The 24,011-nt window shown below is 56.1% G+C and overlaps 1 protein-coding gene across 4 annotated transcripts in view; it reads right to left on the bottom strand.

The window, feature by feature from the left end:
• The window catches only part of LOC141097730 (torsin-1B-like), a 147,100-nt gene extending 123,925 nt beyond the window's left edge, over positions 1 to 23,175 (bottom strand). For all 4 annotated transcript variants that reach the window (XR_012234033.1, XR_012234032.1, XM_073585103.1 and 1 more), the window contains exon 1: positions 22,936 to 23,175. Coding sequence is in view for 2 of the 4 variants with exons in the window: in XM_073585103.1 (XP_073441204.1) it covers positions 22,936 to 23,055 (120 nt within the window). In the remaining 2 variants the exon portion in view is untranslated. The remainder of the gene's footprint in view (positions 1 to 22,935) is intronic.
• Between the last annotated feature and the right edge of the window lie 836 nt (positions 23,176 to 24,011).

Here is a 24,011-nt window from a genome sequence, read left to right as displayed (position 1 = left end):
CGATTGAAATGGCAGTTGAGCTCATTGATATGCGCAGGCAGACCCAGTTACTATGCCAACGCCTACGAACGTCACATGACATCCCAAGGACAGAGCTTCTACCAAATAATATCAGCTCTTAAAGTGAAATCCACAGCAAAAATGCAAATCTAGCTTCATCACATGACACATGCCCCTGAGATAGAATGTGCGACAAAGTGGATTTAGCAGCCCAGTGAGCCACCCTGGCTCTTAAAGGGCCGACGTGCCACAGTGATTCTTAAAGGCCCAGCGCACCGAAATGAGTCTTAAAGGGCCGGCGCGCCAAATCGAAAGCTGAGTGACCCCGGCCTCCAAATCGGAGGCTGAGCCACCCTGGCCTCCAAATCGGAGGCTGAGCCACCCCGGCCTCCAAATCGGAGGCTGAGCCACCCGGCCTCCAAATCGGAAGCTCATCGACCCCGGCCTCCAAATCGGAGGCTCTTTGACCTCGGCCTCCAAATCGGAAGCTCAACGACCCCGGCCTCCAAATTGGAGGCTGAGCGACCCCAGCCTCCAAATCTTACCCAGAGTGGCCCCACCCACCAAATCGGACCCTGTGGGGCCCCACTCACCAAATCGGACCCTGAGGCCCCGCCCACCAAATTGGACCCAGAGTGGTTCCGCCCACCAAATTGGACCCAGAGTGGTCCCGCCCACTAAATTGGACCCAGAGTGGTCCCGCCCACTAAATCGGACCCAGAGGGGCTCCGCCCACAAAATCAGACCCAGAGGGGCCCCTGCCACAAAATCAGACCCTGAGGGGCCGCGGCCACAAAATTGGACCCAGAGTGGTCCCGCCCACTAAATCGGACCCTGAGGGGCCCCAACCACAAAATCGGACCCTGAGGCGACCCAACCACAAAATCGGACCCTGAGAGGTCCCGCCTACCAAATTGGACCCAGAGTGGTCCCGCTCACCAAATTGGACTCAGAGGGGCCCCACCCACAAAATCGGACCCAGAGGGGCCCCTGCCACAAAATCGGACCCTGAGGGGCCGCGGCCACAAAATCAGACCCTGAGGGGCCGCGGCCACAAAATCGGACCCTGAGGGGCCCCGGCCACAAAATCGGACCCTGAGGGGCCCAACCAACAAAATCAGACCCTGAGGGGCCCAACCAACAAAATCGGACCCTGAGGGGCCCTGGCCACAAAATTGGACCCTGAGGGGCCCTGGCCACAAAATCGGACCCTGAGGGGCCCCGGCCACAAAATCGGACCCTGAGGGGCCCCGGCCACAAAATCGGACCCTGAGGGGCCCCGGCCATAAAATCGGACCCTGAGGGACCCTAGCCACAAAATCGTACCCTGAGGGGCCCCACCCACAAAATCAGACCATGAGGGGCCCCACCCACAAAATCGGACCCTGAGGGGCCCCACCCATAAAATCAGACCCTGAGGGGCCCCGGCCATAAAATCGGACCCTGAGGGGCCCAGGCTACAAAATCGTACCCTGAGGGGCCCCACCCATAAAATCGGACCCTTAGGGGACCCACCCACAAAATCGGACCCTGAGGGGCCACACCCACAAAATCAGACCCCGAGGGGCCCCACCCATAAAATTGGACCCTTAGGGGACCCACCCACAAAATCGGACCCTGAGGGGCCACACCCACAAAATCAGACCCCGAGGGGCCCCACCCACAAAATTGGACCCTGAGGAATCCCGGCCACTAATTCAAATCCTGAGAAGTCCAGGCCACCGAATCGGATCCTGAGGGGCCCCACCCACCAAATCAGACCCTGAGGCCAAAGTGGCCCCTGAGAGGCACCCACATTTAAAACGGATCCTGAGTTGAAAGTCTTGCAGGGGCAGCAGCCAAGTCTCTTAAAGGGGCAGCCCAGGCACCATTTCAAACCACTATCTGTACTTCCTTCAGGAAATACACATCTAGTTATAGTGGTTTGAAAAAACCACTATATTGTAATCCGAACGCTGCTAACTTCTTCTTATTATTATTATTAAGTTGATTTCCGCAATTAATACAGCCCGAACCGCTACACGCACAGACTCCGTTGAGGTGTCGTTTCGAAGCCAGCGCCCATGAGAGGTGTGCTAAGTATTTTTCGTGTCGATCAGATTTGTAGTTTTTGCGCAATTTGCGTTTGAAAATTTTTTTTCCCGTCATTGGAATGCACTGTCTCCAATGCATTTGAATGGGAAATGGCAAAACGTGCCCTGAGGCGATTGAAATGGCAGTTGAGCTCATTGATATGCGCAGGCAGAACCAGTTACTATGCCAACGCCTACGAACGTCACATGACATCTCCAGAACAGGGCTTCTGCCACATAATATCAGCTCTTAAAGCGAAACCCACAGCACAAATGCAAATCTAGCTTCATCACATGACACATGCCCCTGAGAGAGAATGTGCGCCAAAGTGTTTTAGAAGCCTAGTGAGCCAAACTGGCTCTTAAAGGGCCGAAGTGCAAAAGTGACTGTTAAAGGGCCGGCGCACCGAAATGAGTCTTAAAGGGACAACACGCCAAATCGAAAGCTGAGTGACCACAGGCTCCAAATGGGAGGCTGATCGACCCCCCGGCCTCCAAATCGGAGGCTGAGCCACCCCGGCATCCAAATTGGAGGTTGAGCCACCCCGGACTCCAAATTGGAGGCTGAGCCACCCCGGACTCCAAATCGGAGGCTGAGCCACCCCGGCCTCCAAATGGGAGGCTGAGCCACCCCGGCCTCCAAATGGGAGGCTGAGCCACCCCGGCCTCCAAATGGGAGGCTGAGCCACCCCGGCCTCCAAATGGGAGGCTGAGCCACCCCGGCCTCCAAATGGGAGGCTGAGCCACCCCGGCCTCCAAATCGGAGGCTGATCGACCCCGGCCTCCAAATCGGAGGCTGAGCCACCCCGGCCTCCAAATCGGAGGCTGAGCCACCCCGGACTCCAAATCGGAGGCTGAGCCACCCCGGACTCCAAATCGGAGGCTGAGCCACCCCGGCCTCCAAATCGGAGGCTGAGCCACCCCGGACTCCAATTCGGAGGCTCTTTGACCTCGGCCTCCAAATCGGAAGCTCATCGACCCCGGCCTCCAAATCTTACCCAGAGTGGCCCCGCCCACCAAATCTTACCTAGTGGCCCCGCCCACCAAATCGGACCCAGAGAGGCCCTGCCCACCAAACCGGACCCTGAGGGGCCCCGCCCACCAAATCGGACCCTGTGGGGCCCCGCCCACTAAATCTGACCCAGAGTGGTCCCGCCAACCAAATCGGACCCAGAGTGGCCCCGCCGACCAAATCGGACCCAGAGGGTCTCCGCCCACAAAATCAGACCCTAAGGGGCCCAACCCACCAAATCTGACCCTGAGGGGCCCCAACCACAAAATCGGACCCTGATTGGTCCCAACCACAAAATCAGACCCTAAGGGCCCCGGCCACAAAATCGGACCCTGAGGGGCCCCGGCCACAAAATCGGACCCTGAGGGGCCCTGGCCACAAAATCGGACCCTGAGGGGCCCAACCCACATAATCGGACCCTGAGGGGCCACGGCCAGAAAATCGGACCCTGAGGGGATCCGGCCACAAAATCAGACCATGAGGGGCCCCGGCCACAAAATCGGACCCTGAGGGGCCCCACTCACAAAATCGGACCCTGAGGGGCCCCACCCACAAAATCGGACCCTGAGGCGCCACACCCACAAAATCGGAGCCTGAGTGATCCCCGCCAACAATTCAAGCCCTGAGGAGCCCAGGCCAAGGAATCGGATCCTGAGGGGCCCCACCCACCAAATCAGACCCTGAGGCCAAAGTGGCCTCTGAGAGGCACTCACAGTTAAAACGGATCCTGAGTTGAAAGTCTTGCAGGGGCAGCAGGCAAGTCTCTCTTAAAGGGGCAGCCCGGGCACCATTTCAAACCACTATCTGTACTTCCTTCAGGAAATACACATCTAGTTATAGTGGTTTGAAAAAACCACTATATTGTAATCCGAACGCTGCTAACTTATTCTTCTTCTTCTTATTATTATTATTAAGTTGATTTCCGCAATTAATGCGGCCCGAACCGCTACACGCACAGACTCCGTTGAGGTGTCGTTTCGAAGCCAGCGTCCATGAGAGGTGTGCTAAGTATTTTTCGTGTCGATCGGATTTGTAGTTTTTGCGCAATTTGCGTTTGAAAATTTTTTTTCCCGTCATTGGAATGCACTGTCTCCAATGCTTTTCAATAGGAAATGGCAAAACGTGCCCTGAGGCGATTGAAATGACAGTTGAGCTCATTGATATGCGCAGGCAGACCCAGTTACTATGCCAACGCCTACGAACTTCACTTGAACCCCAGCACAGAGCCTCTGCCACATATCAGCTCTTAAAGCGAAACCCACAGCACAAATGCAAATCTAGCTTCATCACATGACACATGCCCCTGAGAGAGAATGTGTGCGCCAAAGTGGATTTAAAAAAAACCCAGTGAGCCAAACTAGCTCTTAAAGGGCCAACGCGCCAAAGTGATTGTTAAAGGGCCAGCGCACTCAAATGAGTCTTAAAGGGCCGACACACCAAATCGGAGACTGAGCCACCCTGGCCTCCAAATCGGAGGCTGAGCCACCCCGGCCTCCAAATCGGAGGCTGAGCCACCCCGGCCTCCAAATCGGAGGCTGAGCCACCCCGGCCTCCAAATCGGACGCTGAGCCACCCCGGCCTCCAAATCGGAGGCTGATCCACCCCGGCCTCCAAATCGGAGGCTGATCCACCCCGGCCTCCAAATCGGAGGCTGATCCACCCCGGCCTCCAAATCGGAGGCTGATCCACCCCGCCCTCCAAATCGGAGGCTGATCCACCCCGGCCTCCAAATCGGAGGCTGATCCACCCCGGCCTCCAAATCGGAGGCTGATCGACCCAGGCCTCCAAATCAGAGGCTGAGCCACCCCGGCCTCCAAATCGGAGGCTCACCGACCCCGGCCTCCAAATCGGAAGCTCATCGACCACGGCCTCCAAATCGGAGGCTCTTTGACCTCGGCCTCCAAATCGGAAGCTCAACGACCCCGGCCTCCAAATTGGAGGCTGATCCACCCCGGCCTCCAAATCGGAGGCTGATCCACCCCGGCCTCCAAATCGGAGGCTGATCCACCCCGGCCTCCAAATCGGAGGCTGATCCACCCCGGCCTCCAAATCGGAGGCTGATCCACCCCGGCCTCCAAATCGGAGGCTGATCCACCCCGGCCTCCAAATCAGAGTGGCCCCACCCACCAAATCAGACCCAGAGAGGCCACACCCACAAAATATGAGCCTGAGAGATCCCGGCCAACAATTCAAGCCCTGAGGGGCCCCACCCTCAAAATCGGACCCTGAGGGGCCCAATCAACAAAATCGGACCCTGAGGGGCCCCAGCCACAAAATCGGACCCTGAGGGGCCCCACCCACAAAATCGGACCCTGAGAGGCCCCACCCGCAAAATCAGACCCTGAGGGGCCCCGGCCATAAAATCAGACCCTGAGGGGCCCCGGCCATAAAATCGGACCCTGAGGGGCCCCGGACACAAAATCATACCCTGAGGGGCCCCACCCACAAAATCAGACCATGAGGGGCCCCACCCACAAAATCGGACCCTGAGGGTCCCCACCCATAAAATCGGACCCTGAGGGGACCCACCCACAAAATCGGACCCTGAGGGGCAAACACCCACAAAATCTGACCCTGAGGGGCCACACCCACAAAATTGGACTCTGAGGAATCCCGGCAACTAATTCAAATCCTGAGGAGCCCAGGCCACCGAATCGGATCCTGAGGGGCCCCACCCACCAAATCAGACCCTGAGGCCAAAGTGGCCCCTGAGAGGCACCCACATTTAAAACGGATCCTGAGTTGAAAGTCTTGCAGGGGCAGCAGGCAAGTCTCTCTTAAAGGGGCAGACCGGGCACCATTTCAAACCACTATCTGTACTTCCTTCAGGAAATACACATCTAGTATTAATGTTGTAATCCGACCGCTGCTAACTTATTCTTATTATTCAGTTGATTTCCGCAATTAATGCGGCCCGAACCGCTACACGCACAGACTCCGTTGAGGTGTCGTTTCGAAGCTAGTGTCCACGAGAGGTGTGCTAAGTAATTTTCATGTCGATTGGATTTGTAGTTTTTGCGCAATTTGCATTAGAAATTTTTTTTTCCCGTCATTTGAATGTATTGTCTCAATGCTTTTCATTGGGGAAATTTTTCTTTAGAGAAAATATGCCCTGAGTCGATTCAAATGGCAGTTTAGCTCATTGATATGCGCAGGCACACCCAGTTACTATGCCAATGCCAACGAACTTCACACGAAATTGGACCCTGTGGGGCCCCACTCACCAAATCGGACCCTGTGGGGCCCCGCCCACCAAATTGAACCCAGAGTGGCCCCTCCCACCAAATGAAACCCTGTATGGCCCCGCCCATCAAATCGGACCCTATGGTTCCCCACTCACCAAATCGAACCCTGAGGGACCCCACCCACCAAATCGGACCCAGAGGGTTCCCACCCGCCAAACCAGACCCTGAGGGGCCGTGCCCACCAAAACGGACACTGAGGGGCCTCGCCCACCAATTCAAGCCCTGAGGAGCCCAGTCCACTGAATCGGATCCTGAGGGGCCCCACCCACCAAATCAGACCCTGAGGGGCCCCACAGGCCAAAGTGGCTCCTGAGAGGCACCCACAGGTAAAACGAATACTGAGTTGAAAGTCTTGCAGGGGCAGCAGGCAAGTCTCTTAAAGTGGCAGCCCGGGCACCATTTCAAACCACTATCTGTACTTCCTTCAGGAAATACACATCTAGTTATAGTGGTTTGAAAAAACCACTATATTGTAATCCGAACGCTGCTAACTTATTATAGTGGTTTGAAAAAACCACTATATTGTAATCCGAACGCTGCTAACTTATTATAGTGGTTTGAAAAAACCACTATATTGTAATCCGAACGCTGCTAACTTATTCTTCTTCTTATTATTATTAAGTTGATTTCCGCAATTAATACAGCCCGAACCGCTACACGCACAGACGCCGTTAAGGTTAAGGTGTTGTTTCGAAGCCAGCGTCCACGAGAGGTGTGCTAAGTATTTTTCGTGTCGATCGGATTTGTAGTTTTTGCGCAATTTGCATTTGAAATTTTTTTTTCCCGTCATTGGAATGCACTGTCTCCAATGCTTTTCAATGGGTAATGGCAAAACGTGCCCTGAGGCGATTGAAATGGCAGTTGAGCTCATTGATATGCGCAGGCAGACCCAGTTACTATGCCAACGCCTACGAACGTCACATGACATCCCAAGGACAGAGCTTCTGCCACATAATATCAGCTCTTAAAGTGAAACCCACAGCACAAATGCAAATCTAGCTTCATCACATAACACATGCCCCTGAGATAGAATGTGCGACAAAGTGGATTTAGAAGCCCAGTGAGCCACCCTGGCTCTTAAAGGGCCGACGTGCCACAGTGATTCTTAAAGGGCCAGCGCACCGAAATGAGTCTTAAAGGGCCGGCGCGCCAAATCGAAAGCTGAGTGACCCCGGCCTCCAAATCGGAGGCTGAGCCACCCCGGCCTCCAAATCGTAGGCTGAACCACCCCGGCCTCCAAATCGGAGGCTGAGCCACCCTGGCCTCCAAATCGGACCGTGTGGCCCCGCTCAAAAAATCAGACCAAATCGGAACCTGAGGAGCCCCACCCACCAAATCGGACCCAGATTGACCCCGCCCACCAAATCGGACCCCGAGGAGCCCCGTCCACTAAATCGGACCCAGATTGACCCCGCCCACCAAATCGGACCCTGAAGGGCCCCGCCCACCAAATCGGACCCAGAGGGGCCCCGCCCACCAAATCGGACCCTGAAGGGCCCCGCCCACCAAATCGGACCCAGAGGGGCCCCGCCCACCAAATCGGACGCAGGGGACCCCGCCCACCAAATCAGACCATGAGGGGCCCCGCCCACCAAATCGGACCATGAGGGGCACCGCCCACTAAATCGAACCCATAGTGGCCCCGCCCACCAAAATGGACCCAGGGGGCTCCACCCACAAAATCAGACCCTAAGGGGCCCCGCCCACCAAATGGGACCCTGAGGGGCTCCGCCCACAAAATCGGACCCTGAGGGGCCCCACCCACAAAATCGGACCCTGAGGGGCCCCGCCCACAAAATCGGACCCTGAGGGGCCCCACCCACAAATCCAGACCCTGAGGGGACCCGGCCACCAAATCGGACCCTGAGGGGCCCCGCCCACTAAATCGGATTCTGAAAGGCCCCAACCACAAAATCGGACCCTGAGGGGCCCCGCTGACCATATTGAACTCTGAGGGGCCCCGCCCACCAAATCGGACCCAGAGTGGCCCGCCTACCAAATCAGACCTAGAGTGGCCCCGCTCACCAAATAGGACCCCGAGGGGCCCCACCCACCAAATCGGACCCCGAGGGTCCCCGCCCACCAAATCGGACCCCAAGGGGCCCCGCCCACCAAATCGGACCCCGAGGGATCCTGCCCACCAAATCGGACCCCGAGGGTCCCCGCCCACCAAATCAAACCCTGAGGGGCCCCGCTCACTAAATCGGACCCTGAGGGGCCCCGCTCACCAAATCGGACCCTGAGGGGCGCCACCAACCAAATCGAACCCTGAGGGGCCCCGGCCACAAAATTGGACCCTGAGGGGCCCCACCCACAAAATTGGACCCTGAGGGGCCCCGGCCACAAGATTGGACCCTGAGGGGCCCCAACCACCAAATCAGACCCTGAGGGGCCCCGGCCACAAAATCGGACCCTTAGGGGCCCCACCCACCAAATCAGCCCCTGAAGGGACCCGGCCACCAAATCGGACCCTGAGGTGCCCCACCCACCAAATCTGACCCTGAGGTGCCCCACCCACAAAATCTGGCCCTGAGGGCCCCACCCACAAAATCGGACCCTGAGGCCAAAGTGGCCCCTGAGAGGCACCCACAGTTAAAACGGATCCTGAGTTGAAAGTCTTGCAGGTGCAGCAGGCAAGTCTCTCTTAAAGGGGCAGCCTGGGCAGCATTTCAAACCACTATCTGTACTTCCTTCAGGAAATACACATCTAGTTCTTCTTATTTTCCAGTTGATTTCCGCAATTAATGCGGCCCGAACCGCTACACGCACAGACGCCGTTGAGGTGTCGTTTCGAAGCCAGCGTCCATGAGAGGTGTGCTAAGTATTTTTTGTGTCGATCGGATTTGTAGTTTTTGCGCAATTTGCGTTAGAAAATTTTTTTTCCCGGCATTGGAATGAATTGTCTCAATGCATTTGAATGGGGAAATTACAAAACGTGCCCTGAGGCGATTGAAATGGCAGTTGAGCTCATTGATATGCGCAGGCAGAACCAGTTACTATGCCAACGCCTACGAACGTCACATGACATCTCCAGAACAGAGCTTCTGCCACATAATATCAGCTCTTAAAGCGAAACCCACGGCACAAATGCAAATCTAGCTTCATCACATGACACATGCCCCTGAGAGAGAATGTGCGCCAAAGTGTATTTAGAAGCCCAGTGAGCCAAACTGGCTCTTAAAGGGCCGAAGCGCCAAAGTGATTCTTAAAGGGCCGGTGCACCGAAATGAGTCTTAAAGGGCCGACGCACCAAATCGAAAGCTGAGTGACCCCAGGCTCCAAATCGGAGGCTGAACCACCCCGGCCTTAAAATCGGAGGCTGAGCCACCCTGGCCTCCAAATCGGACCCAGTGGCCCCGCCCAACAAAAACGGACCCAGAGTGGCACAGCCCTCCAAATCGGACACTGAGGGCCCCCGCCCACCAAATCAGACCCTGAGGGGCCCCGGCCACAAAATCGGACCCTTAGTGACCCCAGCCACAAAATTGAACCCAGAGGGGCCACACCCACAATCGGACCCAGAGGGGCCCTGCCCACCAAATCGGACCCTGAGGAGCTCCGTCCACCAAATCGGACCCAGAGTGACCCCGCCCACCAAATCGGACCATGAAGGGCCCTGCCCACCAAATCGGAAGCAGAGGGGCCCCGCCCACCAAATCGGAAGCAGAGGGGCCCCGCCCACCAAATTGGACCATGAAGGGCCCCGTCCACCAAATCGGAAGCAGAGGGGCCCCGCCCACCAAATCGAACCCTGAGGTTCCCCGCCCACCAAATCGGACCCTGAGGGGCACTGCCCACTAAATCGGACCAAGAGAGGCCACACCCACCAAATTGGACCCTGAGGAGCCCCGCCCACCAAATCAGACCCCGAGGGGCCCCGCCCACCAAATCAGATCCTGAGGGGCCCCACCCACCAAATCGGACCCAGAGTGGCCCCGCCCACCAAAATGGACCCAGGGGGCTCCACCCACAAAATCAGACCCTAAGGGGCCCCACCCACAAAATCGGACCTGAGTAGACCCGGCCACAAAATCAGACCCTGAGGGGCCCCAACCACAAAATCGGACCCTGAGGGGCCCCGGCCACAAAATCGGAACCTGAAGGGCCCCGGCCACAAAATCGGACCCTGAGCGGCCCATCCACAAAATCTGACTCTGAGGGGCCCCAGCCACAAAATCGGACCCTGAGGGGCCCCGGCCACAAAATCGGACCCTGAGGGGCCCCGGCCACGAAATCGGACACTGAGGGGCGCTGGCCACAAAATCGGACCCTGAGGGGCCCCAACCACGAAATCAGACCCTGAGGGGCCCCGGCCACAAAATCGGACCCTGAGGGCCCCCAACCACAAAACCGGACCCTGAGGGGCCCCAACCACAAAATCGGACCCTGAGGGGCCCCAACCACAAAATCGGACCCTGAGGGGCCCCGGCCACAAAATCGGACCCTTAGTGACCCCAGCCACAAAATTGAACCCAGAGGGGCCACACCCACAAAATTGGACCCTGAGGGGCCCCGCCCTCAAAATCGGACCCTGAGGGGCCCCGCCCTCAAAATCGGACCCTGAGAGGCCCCGCCCACCAAATCGGACCCTGAGGGGCCCCGCCAACCAAATCGGACCCTGAGGGGCCCCACCCACAAAATCAGACCCTGAGGGCCCCCAACCACAAAATCGGACCCTGAGGGGCCCCAACCACAAAATCGGACCCTGAGGGGCCCCGGCCACAAAATCGGACCCTGAGAGACCCCGGACACAAAATCGAACCCAGAGGGGCCCCGGCCACAAAATCGGACCCTGAGAGACCCCGGACACAAAATCGAACCCAGAGGGGCCCCACCCACAAAATTGGACCCTGGGGCCCCGCCCACCAAATCGGACCCTGAGAGACCCCGCCCTCAAAATCGGACCCTGAGAGGCCCCGCCCACAAAATCAGACCCTGAGGGGCCCCGGCCATAAAATCAGACCCTGAGGGGCCCCGACCATAAAATTGGACCCTGAGGGGCCCCGGCCACAAAATCGGACCCTGAGGGGGCCCACCCACAAAATCAGACCCTGAGGGGCCCCACAAACAAAATCAGACCCTGAGGGGCCCCACCCATAAAATCGGACCCTGAGGGGACCCACCCACAAAATCGGACCCTGAGGGGCCACACCCACAAAATCGGACCCAGAGAGGCCACTCCCACAAAATCAGACCCTGGGGGCCCCACCCACAAAATTGGACCCTGAGGAATCCCGGCCACTAATTTAAATCCTGAGGAGCCCAGGCCACCGAATCGGATCCTGAGGGGCCCCACCCACCAAATCAGACCCTGAGGCCAAAGTGGCCCCTGAGAGGCACCCACATTTAAGACGGATCCTGAGTTGAAAGTCTTGCAGGGGCAGCAGCCAAGTCTCTCTTAAAGGGGCAGCCCAGGCACCATTTCAAACCACTATCTGTACTTCCTTCAGGAAATACACAACTAGTTCTTCTTATTATTATTATAGTGGTTTGAAAAAACCACTATATTGTAATCCGAACGCTGCTAACTTATTCTTCTTCTTATTATTATTATTAAGTTGATTTCCGCAATTAATGCGGCCCGAACCGCTACACGCAGACTCCGTTGAGGTGTCGTTTCGAAGCCAGCGTCCACGAGAGGTGTGCTAAGTATTTTTCGTGTCGATCGGATTTGTAGTTTTTGCGCAATTTGCGTTTGAAATTTTTTTTTCCCGTCATTGGAATGAACTGTCTCCAATGCTTTTCAATAGGAAATGGCAAAACGTGCCCTGAGGCGATTGAAATGACAGTTGAGCTCATTGATATGCGCAGGCAGCTGGCAGTTGGCCAGTTACTATGCCAACGCCTACGAACGTCACATGACATCTCCAGAACAGAGATTCTGCCACATAATATCAGCTCTTAAAGTGAAACCCACAGCACAAATGCAAATCTAGCTTCATCACGACACATGCCCCTGAGAGAGAATGTGTGCGCCAAAGTGGATTTAAAAGAAGCCCAGTGAGCCAAACTAGCTCTTAAAGGGCCAACGCGCCAAAGTGATTGTTAAAGGGCCAGCGCACCCAAATGAGTCTTAAAGGGCCGACACACCAAATCGGAGACTGAGCCACCCCGGCCTCCAAATCGGAGGCTGAGCCACCCCGGCCTCCAAATCGGAGGCTGAGCCACCCCGGCCTCCAAATCGGAGGCTGAGCCACCCCGGCCTCCAAATCGGAGGCTGATCGACCCCGGCCTCCAAATCGGAGGCTGATCGACCCCGGCCTCCAAATCGGAGGCTGAGCCACCCCGGCCTCCAAATCGGAGGCTGAGCCACCCCGGCCTCCAAATCGGAGGCTGAGCCACCCCGGCCTCCAAATCGGAGGCTGAGCCACCCCGGCCTCCAAATCGGAGGCTGAGCCACCCCGGCCTCCAAATCGGAGGCTGAGCCACCCCGGCCTCCAAATCGGAGGCTGAGCCACCCCGGCCTCCAAATCGGAGGCTGAGCCACCCCGGCCTCCAAATCGGAGGCTGAGCCACCCCGGCCTCCAAATCGGAGGCTGAGCCACCCCGGCCTCCAAATCGGAAGCTCATCGACCCCGGCCTCCAAATCGGAGGCTCTTTGACCTCGGCCTCCAAATCGGAAGCTCAATGACCCCAGCCTCCAAATCTTACCCAGAGTGGCCCCACCCACCAAATCAGACCCAGAGAGGCCACACCCACAAAATAGGAGCCTGAGAGATCCCGGCCAACAATTCAAGCCCTGAGGGGCCCCACCCTCAAAATCGGACCCTGAGGGGCCCAATCAACAAAATCGGACCCTGAGGGGCCCCAGCCACAAAATCAGACCCTGAGGGGCCCCACCCACAAAATCGGACCCTGAGAGGCCCCACCCGCAAAATCAGACCCTGAGGGGCCCCGGCCATAAAATCAGACCCTGAGGGGCCCCGGCCATAAAATCGGACCCTGAGGGGCCCCGGACACAAAATCATACCCTGAGGGGCCCCACCCACAAAATCAGACCCTGAGGGGCCCCACCCACAAAATCAGACCCTGAGGGTCCCCACCCATAAAATTGGACCCTGAGGGGACCCACCCACAAAATCGGTCCCTGAGGGGCAAACACCCACAAAATCCGACCCTGAGGGGCCACACCCACAAAATTGGACCCTGAGGAATCCCGGCAACTAATTCAAATCCTGAGGAGCCCAGGCCACCGAATCGGATCCTGAGGGGCCCCACCCACCAAATCAGACCCTGAGGCCAAAGTGGCCCCTGAGAGGCACCCACATTTAAAACGGATCCTGAGTTGAAAGTCTTGCAGGGGCAGCAGGCAAGTCTCTCTTAAAGGGGCAGACCGGGCACCATTTCAAACCACTATCTGTACTTCCTTCAGAAAATACACATCTAGTTATTATTATTATTATTAAGTTGATTTCCGCAATTAATACAGCCCGAACCGCTACACGCACAGACGCCGTTGAGGTGTCGTTTCGAAGCCAGCGTCCACGAGAGGTGTGCTAAGTATTTTTCGTGTCGATCGGATTTGTAGTTTTTGCGCAATTTGCTTTTTAAATTTTTTTTTCCCGTCATTGGAATGCACTGTCTCCAATGCTTTTCAATGGGAAATGGCAAAACATGCCCTGAGGCGATTGAAATAGCAGTTAAGCTCATTGATATGCGCAGGCAGAACCAGTTACTATGCCAACGCCTACGAACGTCACATGACGCCCCAAGGACAGAGCTTGTGCCACATAATATCAGCTCTTAAAGTGAAACCCACAGCACAAATGCAAATCTAGCTTCATCACATGACACATGCTCCTGAGATAGAATGTGCGACAAAGTGGATTTAGAAGCCCAGTGAGCCACCCTGGCTCTTAAAGGGCCGACGTGCCACAGTGATTCTTAAAGGGCCAGCGCACCGAAATGAGTCTTAAAGGGCCGGCGCGCCAAATCGAAAGCTGAGTGACCCCGGCCTCCAAATCGGAGGCTGAGCCACCCTGGCCTCCAAATCGGAGGCTGAACCACCCCGGCCTCCAAATCGGAAGCTGAGCCACCCTGGCCTCCAAATCGGACCCAGTGTGGCCCCGCTCAAAAAATCAGACCCAGAGTAGCACAGCCCACCAAATATGATCCTGAGGGGCCCCGCCCACCAAATCAGACTCCGAGTGGCCCCTCCCACCAAATCGGACCCTGAGGAGCCCCACCCACCAAATCAGGCCCTGAGAAGCCCCGCCCACCAAATCGGACCCAGAGTGACCCCGCCCATCAAATCGGACCCAGAGGGGCCCCGCCCACAAAATCAGACCCTGAGGGGCCCCGGCCATAAAATCAGACCCTGAGGGGCCCCAACCATAAAATTGGACCCTGAGGGGCCCCAGCCACAAAATCGGACCCTGAGGGGGCCCACCCACAAAATCAGACCCTGAGGGGCCCCACAAACAAAATCAGACCCTGAGGGGCCCCACCCATAAAATCGGACCCTGAGGGGACCCACCCACAAAATCGGACCCTGAGGGGCCACACCCACAAAATCGGACCCAGAGAGGCCACTCCCACAAAATCAGACCCTGAGGGGCCCCACCCACAAAATTGGACCCTGAGGAATCCCGGCCACTAATTTAAATCCTGAGGAGCCCAGGCCACCGAATCGGATCCTGAGGGGCCCCACCCACCAAATCAGACCCTGAGGCCAAAGTGGCCCCTGAGAGGCACTTACATTTAAGACGGATCCTGAGTTGAAAGTCTTGCAGGGGCAGCAGCCAAGTCTCTCTTAAAGGGGCAGCCCAGGCACCATTTCAAACCACTATCTGTACTTCCTTCAGGAAATACACAACTAGTTCTTCTTCTTATTATAGTGGTTTGAAAAAACCACTATATTGTAATCCGAACGCTGCTAACTTATTCTTCTTCTTCTTATTATTATTAAGTTGATTTCCGCAATTAATGCGGCCCGAACCGCTACACGCACAGACTCCGTTGAGGTGTCGTTTCGAAGCCAGCGTCCACGAGAGGTGTGCTAAGTATTTTTCGTGTCGATCGGATTTGTAGTTTTTGCGCAATTTGCGTTTTAAATTTTTTTTCCCGTCATTGGAATGAACTGTCTCCAATGCTTTTCAATAGGAAATGGCAAAACGTGCCCTGAGGCGATTGAAATGACAGTTGAGCTCATTGATATGCGCAGGAAGCTGGCAGTTGGCCAGTTACTATGCCAACGCCTACGAACGTCACATGACATCTCCAGAACAGAGATTCTGCCACATAATATCAGCTCTTAAAGTGAAACCCACAGCACAAATGCAAATCTAGCTTCATCACGACACATGCCCCTGAGAGAGAATGTGTGCGCCAAAGTGGATTCAAAAGAAGCCCAGTGAGCCAAACTAGCTCTTAAAGGGCCAACGCGCCAAAGTGATTGTTAAAGGGCCAGCGCACCCAAATGAGTCTTAAAGGGCCGACACACCAAATCGGAGACTGAGCCACCCCGGCCTCCAAATCGGAGGCTGAGCCACCCCGGCCTCCAAATCGGACGCTGATCGACCCCGGCCTCCAAATCGGAGGCTGATCGACCCCGGCCTCCAAATCGGAGGCTGATCGACCCCGGCCTCCAAATCGGAGGCTGAGCCACCCCGGCCTCCAAATCGGAGGCTGAGCCACCCCGGCCTCCAAATCGGAGGCTGAGCCACCCCGGCCTCCAAATCGGAGGCTGAGCCACCCCGGCCTCCAAATCGGAGGCTGAGCCACCCCGGCCTCCAAATCGGAGGCTGAGCCACCCCGGCCTCCAAATCGGAGGCTGAGCCACCCCGGCCTCCAAATCGGAGGCTGAGCCACCCCGGCCTCCAAATCGGAGGCTGAGCGACCCCGGCCTCCAAATCGGAGGCTGAGCCACCCCGGCCTCCAAATCGGAGGCTGAGCCACCCCGGCCTCCAAATCGGAGGCTGAGCCACCCCGGCCTCCAAATCGGAGGCTGAGCGACCCCGGCCTCCAAATCGGAGGCTGAGCCACCCCGGCCTCCAAATCGGAGGCTGAGCCACCCCGGCCTCCAAATCGGAGGCTGAGCCACCCCGGCCTCCAAATCGGAGGCTGAGCCACCCCGGCCTCCAAATCGGAGGCTGAGCCACCCCGGCCTCCAAATCGGAGGCTGAGCCACCCCGGCCTCCAAATCGGAGGCTCATCGACCCCGGCCTCCAAATCGGAAGCTCATCGACCCCGGCCTCCAAATCGGAGGCTCTTTGACCTCAGCCTCCAAATCGGAAGCTCAACGACCCCAGCCTCCAAATCTTACCCAGAGTGGCCCCACCCACCAAATCAGACCCAGAGAGGCCACACCCACAAAATAGGAGCCTGAGAGATCCCGGCCAACAATTCAAGCCCTGAGGGGCCCCACCCTCAAAATCGGACCCTGAGGGGCCCAATCAACAAAATCGGACCCTGAGGGGCCCCAGCCACAAAATCAGACCCTGAGGGGCCCCACCCACAAAATCGGACCCTGAGAGGCCCCACCCGCAAAATCAGACCCTGAGGGGCCCCGGCCATAAAATCAGACCCTGAGGGGCCCCGGCCATAAAATCGGACCCTGAGGGGCCCCGGACACAAAATCATACCCTGAGGGGCCCCACCCACAAAATCAGACCATGAGGGGCCCCACCCACAAAATCAGACCCTGAGGGGCCACACCCACAAAATTGGACCCTGAGGAATCCCAGCAACTAATTCAAATCCTGAGGAGCCCAGGCCACCGAATCGGATCCTGAGGGGTCCCACCCACCAAATCAGACCCTGAGGCCAAAGTGGCCCCTGAGAGGCACCCACATTTAAAACGGATCCTGAGTTGAAAGTCTTGCAGGGGCAGCAGGCAAGTCTCTCTTAAAGGGGCAGACCGGGCACCATTTCAAACCACTATCTGCACTTTCTTCAGGAAATATACATCTAGTTATTATTATTATTATTAAGTTGATTTCCGCAATTAATACAGCCCGAACCGATACACGCACAGACGCCGTTGAGGTGTCGTTTCGAAGCCAGCGTCCACGAGAGGTGTGCTAAGTATTTTTCGTGTCGATCGGATTTGTAGTTTTTGCGCAATTTGCTTTTTAAATTTTTTTTTCCCGTCATTGGAATGCACTGTCTCCAATGCTTTTCAATGGGAAATGGCAAAACATGCCCTGAGGCGATTGAAATAGCAGTTAAGCTCATTGATATGCGCAGGCAGAACCAGTTACTATGCCAACGCCTACGAACGTCACATGACGCCCCAAGGACAGAGCTTCTGCCACATAATATCAGCTCTTAAAGTGAAACCCACAGCACAAATGCAAATCTAGCTTCATCACATGACACATGTTCCTGAGATAGAATGTGCGACAAAGTGGATTTAGAAGCCCAGTGAGCCACCCTGGCTCTTAAAGGGCCGACGTGCCACAGTGATTCTTAAAGGGCCAGCGCACCGAAATGAGTCTTAAAGGGCCGGCGCGCCAAATCGAAAGCTGAGTGACCCCGGCCTCCAAATCGGAGGCTGAGCCACCCCGGCCTCCAAATCGGAGGCTGAACCACCCCGGCCTCCAAATCGGAGGCTGAGCCACCCTGGCCTCCAAATCGGACCCAGTGTGGCCCCGCTCAAAAATCAGACCCAGAGTAACACAGCCCACCAAATATGATCCTGAGGGGCCCCGCCCACCAAATCAGACTCCGAGTGGCCCCTCCCACCAAATCGGACCCTGAGGAGCCCCGCCCACCAAATCAGGCCCTGAGAAGCCCCGCCCACCAAATCGGACCCAGAGTGACCCGCCCATCAAATCGGACACAGAGTGGCCCCGCCCACCAAATTGGACCCAGAGGGGCCCCGCCCATCAAATCGGACCCAGATTGACCCCGCCCACCAAATCGGACCCCGAGGAGCCCCGCCCACCAAATCGGACCCAGATTGACCCCGCCCACCAAATCGGACCCTGAAGGGCCCCGCCCACCAAATCGGACACGGAGGTGCCCCGCCCACAAAATCGGACCCTGAAGGGCCTCGCCCACCAAATCGGACCCAGGGGGGGCCCGCCCACCAAATCGGACCATGAGGGGCCCCGCCCACCAAATCGGACCATGAGGGGCACCGCCCACTAAATCGGACTTAGAGTGGCCCCGCCCACCAAATTGGACCCAGGGGACTCCACCCACAAAATCAGACCCTAAGGGGCCCCACCCACAAAATCGGACCCTGAGTGGGCCCGGCCACAAAATCTGACCCTGAGGGGCCCCAACCACAAAATCGGACCCTGAGAGACCCTGGCCACAAAATCGAACCTAGAGGGGCCCCAGTCAAAAAATAGGACCCTCAGGGGCCCCAACCACAAAATCAGACCCTGAGGTGCCCCGGTCACAAAATCGGACAATGAGGGGCCCCACCCACAAAATCAGACCCTGAGGGGCCCCACCCACAAAACCAGACCCTGAGGGGCCCCAGCCGCAAAATAAGACCCTGAGGGGCCCCACCCACAAAATCGGACCCTGAGAGACCTCGGCCACAAAATCGAACCCTGAGGGGCACCAGCCACAAAATCGGACCCTGAGGGGCCCCGCCCACCAAATGAGACCCTGAGGGGCCCCACCCTCAAAATCAGACCCTGAGGGGCCACAGCCACAAAATCAGACCATGAGGGGCCCCAGCCACAAAATCGGACCCTGAGGGGCCCCACCCACAAAATCGGACCCTGATGGACCCCACCCACAAATCCAGACCCGAGGGGCCCCAGCCACAAAATCGGACCCTGAGAGACCCCGGCCACAAAATCGGACCCTGAGGGGCCCCAACCACAAAATCAGACCCTGAGGGGCCCCGGTCACAAAATCGGACCCTGAGGGGCCCCACCCACAAAATCAGACCCTGAGGGACCCCAGACACAAAATCAGACCCTGAGGGACCCCAGACACAAAATCAGACCCTGAGGGGCCCCGGCCACAAAATCGGACCCTGAGGGGCCCCACCCGCAAAATCGGACCCTAAGGGGCTCCGGCCACAAAATCGGACCCTGAGGGGCCCCACCCGCAAAATCGGACCCTGAGGGGCCCCACCCGCAAAATCAGACCCTGAGGGGCCCCACCCGCAAAATCGGACCCTGAGGGTCTCCACCCGCAAAATCGGACCCTGAGGGGCCCCGGCCCCAAAAATCAGACCCTGAGGGGCCCCAACCACAAAATCGGACCCTGAGACGCACCGGCTACAAAATCAGACCCCGAGGGGCCCCGGACACAAAATCGGACCCAAAGTGGCCCCTCCCACCAAATCAGACCCAGAGTGGCCCCGCCCACCAAATCGGACCCTGAGGGGCCCCGCCCACCAAATGGGACCCTGAGGGGCCCCGCCCACCAAATGGGACCCTGAGGGGCCCCGCCCACCAAATGGGACCCTGAGGGGCCCCGCCCACCAAATTGGACCCTGAGGGGCCCCGTCCACCAAATTGGACCCTGAGGGGCCCCGCCCACCAAATCGGACCCTGAGTGTCCCCGCCCACCAAATCGGACCCTGAGTGTCCCCGCCCACCAAATCGGACCCAGAGTGGCCTCACCCACAAAATCGGACCCAGAGTGGCCTCACCCACAGAATCGGACCCTGAGGGGGCCCAACCACAAAATCGGACCCTGATGAGCCCCGGCTACAAAATCGGGCCCTGAAGGGCCCCACCCACAAAATTGGACCCTGAGGGGCCCCGGCCACAAAATTGGACCCTGAGGGGCCCCACCCACAAATTCGGCCCCTTAGGGGATCCGGCCACAAAATTGGACCCTGAGGGGCCCCACCCACAAAATCGGACCCTGAGGGGATCCGGCCACAAAATCAGACCCTGAGGGGCCCCGGCCACAAAATCGGACCCTGAGGGGCCACACCCACAAAATCGGACCCTGAGGGGCCACACCCACAAAATCGGAGCCTGAGGGGCCACACCCACAAAATCGGAGCCTGAGGGATCCCCGCCAACAATTCAAGCCCTGAGAGCCCAGGCTAAGGAATCAGATCCTGAGGGGCCCCACCCACCAAATCAGACCCTGAGGCCAAAGTGGCCCCTGAGAGGCACCCACAGTTAAAACGGATCCTGAGTTGAAAGTCTTGCAGGGGCAGCAGGCAAGTCTTTCTTAAAGGGGCAGCCCGGGCACCATTTCAAACTACTATCTGTACTTCCTTCAGGAAATACACATCTAGTTATTATTATTCAGTTGATTTCCGCAATTAATACGGCCCGAACCGCTACACGCACAGACTCCGTTTAGGTGTCGTTTCGAAGCCAGCGTCCACGAGAGGTGTGCTAAGTATTTTTCGTGTCAATAGGATTTGTAGTTTTTGCGTAATTTGCGTTTGAAAATTGTTTTTCCCGTCATTGGAATGCACTGTCTCAATGCATTTGAATGGGAAACTTAAAACGTGCCCTGAGGCGATTGAAATGGCAGTAAAGGTCATTGATATGCGCAGGCACACCCAGTTACTATGCCAACGCCTACGAACGTCACATGACGCCCCCAGGACAGAGCTTCAGCCACATATCAGCTCTTAAAGTGAAACCCACAGCACAAATGCAAATCTAGCTTCATCACATGACGCATGCCCCTGAGAGAGAATGTGCGCCAAAGTGCGCCCCCGCCCACCAAATCGGACCCTGAGGGGCCCCGCCCACCAAATCAGACCCTGAGGAGCCCCGCCCACCAAATCAGACCCTGAGGAGCCCCGCTCACCAAATCGGACCCTGAGGGGCCCCTGCCACAAAATCGGACCCTGAGGGGACCCGCCCACCAAACCCACCCACCAAATTGGACCCAGAGGGGCTCCGCCCACCAAATCGGACCCTGACGGGCCCCGCCCACGAAATCAGACCCAGATTTGCCTTGCCGCCAAATCGGACCCTGATGGGCCCCGCCCACCAAATCATACCCCGAGGCCCAACCCACCATTTCGGACCCTGAGGGACCCCGCCCACCAAATTGGACCCTGAGGGGCCCCGCCCACAAAATCGGACCCTGGGGGGCCCCACCCACAAAATCAGACCCTGAGGGGCACCACCCACAAAATCGGACCCTGAGGTGCCCAGCCAAAAAAATCGGTACCAGAGGGGCTTCGCCCATCAAATCGGACCCTGAGGGGCCTCGCTCACCAAATCAGACTCTGAGGGGTCCGGCCCACCAAATCGGACCATGAGGGGCCCCGCTCACCAAATCGGAGCCTGAGGGGCCCAGCTCACCAAATTGGACCCTGAGGGGCCCCGCCCACCAAATCGGACCCTGAGGGGCCCCGCCCACCAAATCAGATCCTGAGGGGCCCCGCCCACCAAATAGGACCCTGAGGGGCCCCGCCCACCAAATCAGACCCTGAGGGGCCCCACCCACCAAATCAGACCCTGAGGGGCCCCGGCCACCAAATCGGACCCTGAGGGGCCCCACCCACTAAATCGGACCCTTAGGGGCCCCGGCCACAAAATCGGACCCTGAGGGGCCCCACCCACAAAATCGGGCCCTTAGGGGCCCCACCCACAAAATCGGACCCTGAGGGATCCTGTCCGCCAATTCATGCCCTGAGGAGCCAATGCCACCGAATCGGATCCTGAGGGTCCCCACCCACCAAATCAGACCCTGAGGGGCCCCACAGGCCAAAGTGGCCCCTGAGAGGCACCCACAGTTAAAACAGATCCTGAGTTGAAAGTCTTGCAGGGGCAGCAGGCAAGTCTCTCTTAATGGGGCAGTCCGGACACCATTTCAAACCACTATCTGTACTTTCTTCAGGAAATACACATCTAGTTATTAGTTGTTTTTCTTCATGTAGAATTAACCTACAGGGAAAAAAAGGTTTTTTTTTTTGTAATTCCGATATTTCTGTTCCATTGACTTGAATGGGACTTCCGGGATTGGAATCGGCGATACCTGATACTTTTTTAGATCGGCCGATCCATTCCGATCCGATATTTTTCAGTATCGGGTGGTATTGCTCAACACTAGTGGCGAGTATTGAAATTTACTCAATAGGATTCGAGTACCGCATTACTCCCCGAGTACCGAATCCTAACGAGTATACTCGCTCATCCCTAGCCATTATATTTCCTCCTGATTGGCTGTGCTTTACCATGTGATGTGTGATCTCAAAGGTAATATGGACAGGTTGACATGGTGGAACCTGAAGTCATGTGCACCTTCTCTGGCTGATGTAATCTTTTGCTGTATGTACAAATCAAATAACAAACTTTTAAACTTGGGGGGAGGGGGTCCAGCAAATTTCCTAACGTTCATTTTCAATTTGCAACAAATTGATTCACTTATCTCTACTAAGTCATTTGTGTCAAAAATAAATCATGAGACAAATCACCTGATTCCTTGTGATGTTTTATCATTAAAATGAACAATGTTTTTGTATGGTGAAGTTATCTTCTTGAGCAAATAATGACAGTGCATGAGGATCAGAAGATCTGATATTTAACCAACAGCCAAGTGTATATAAACTACAAAGTCACATAGCAATGAGAATTTTATTTAACCCTTTATACTGTTCGTGCACTAGGGCGTATTTTCAGTGAATGTCTTATATTTTTCCATGAACAACAATCCACATTTATTCTTTAACAAAATATCAACATTTATACAAATATAATCATGTTATCACCTTCTGGAGCTTCATCAAAACTCTGCAAACCTTGAATTCGATCATGAGTTTCTTGAGATTCTTCGGTACTTCCTTTTCCCCTGTATATATTAACCATTTTTTATGAACAATAATCAACATTTATTCAAACACAGTCATGTCATCATCTTCTGAAATATCATCATAACTATACGTATATGTGGCGCCCCCAGGAGTATGGTCGCCACAGTGGCATTACCACCCTCCTAGGGAGTGTGATGTCATGCTAGGAAGCAATTAAAGGGTCTCTATCAGGTAGTTCCAGCATACAGCACAGTTCCTACTCCGGGCCAGCAGCGGGAGCTCTGAACCAAACTCCTGAGGAGCTGCTCTCTGTTGTCAGGAATATTAAGCTAGTTAGTGGAGAGACAGGGAAGAGTGTGGATGCGTGGAGATGAGCTGGGGACTGGAGCTGGAGCAGAGCTCACCCCTAAGCTGAAGCACATTGACCAGACGCCGGAGTCCGAGGCTGTGTGGATACTAAAGGTTCCACAGCAGAAACCAGAGGAACAAGAGGCTGTAAATGCTCTGTTCCCAACTGAGTCTCGATGACACAGTAACCACGTGTGTGAGCCAGAGAGAGAGGGCTATAGCTGCCTGTCATGCGAGTGGAGTTCTAGGTAACAGACAGAAAGAGGAACTTGTGTGGAGTTCAGAACCACAAGTACTTCAGAATAATGCTAGGAAGAAGACCTCACAAAACATCTGCATAGAGAGATCCCTTGTTGCTTCCAGGCTAACTCCTGTACCATCTGTGATCTGGATCCTGGAATGTACCTACAAAGCACAGTAAAAGGTAAAAGAAACTTCCCTTTGTTGTGTCCTTTGAATTGTTCTTGCAACCCCTTCAGCACTGCTACATATCTGTGCCTAAACACTACATCATCTACCTCAACAACTATTACAACTGAATAGCGCACATAAGGAAAAAATTCCCAAGAATTCAAAAAACCACTTTTGAAAGGTAGACTCACCAAGACCCTGACTAATGCACTAGCAGGATGCAGTAGACCTCCATTGATAAAGGCTGGGGCAGCACAGGTGCATACCACTGATGA

Source organism: Dendrobates tinctorius, unplaced genomic scaffold (assembly GCF_039654945.1).
Source record: "Dendrobates tinctorius isolate UK_male_01 unplaced genomic scaffold, ASM3965494v1 ptg000086l, whole genome shotgun sequence".
Classification (NCBI taxonomy): Eukaryota; Metazoa; Chordata; class Amphibia; order Anura; family Dendrobatidae; genus Dendrobates; species Dendrobates tinctorius.
This window is presented reverse-complemented; position numbering and strand designations above follow the sequence as displayed.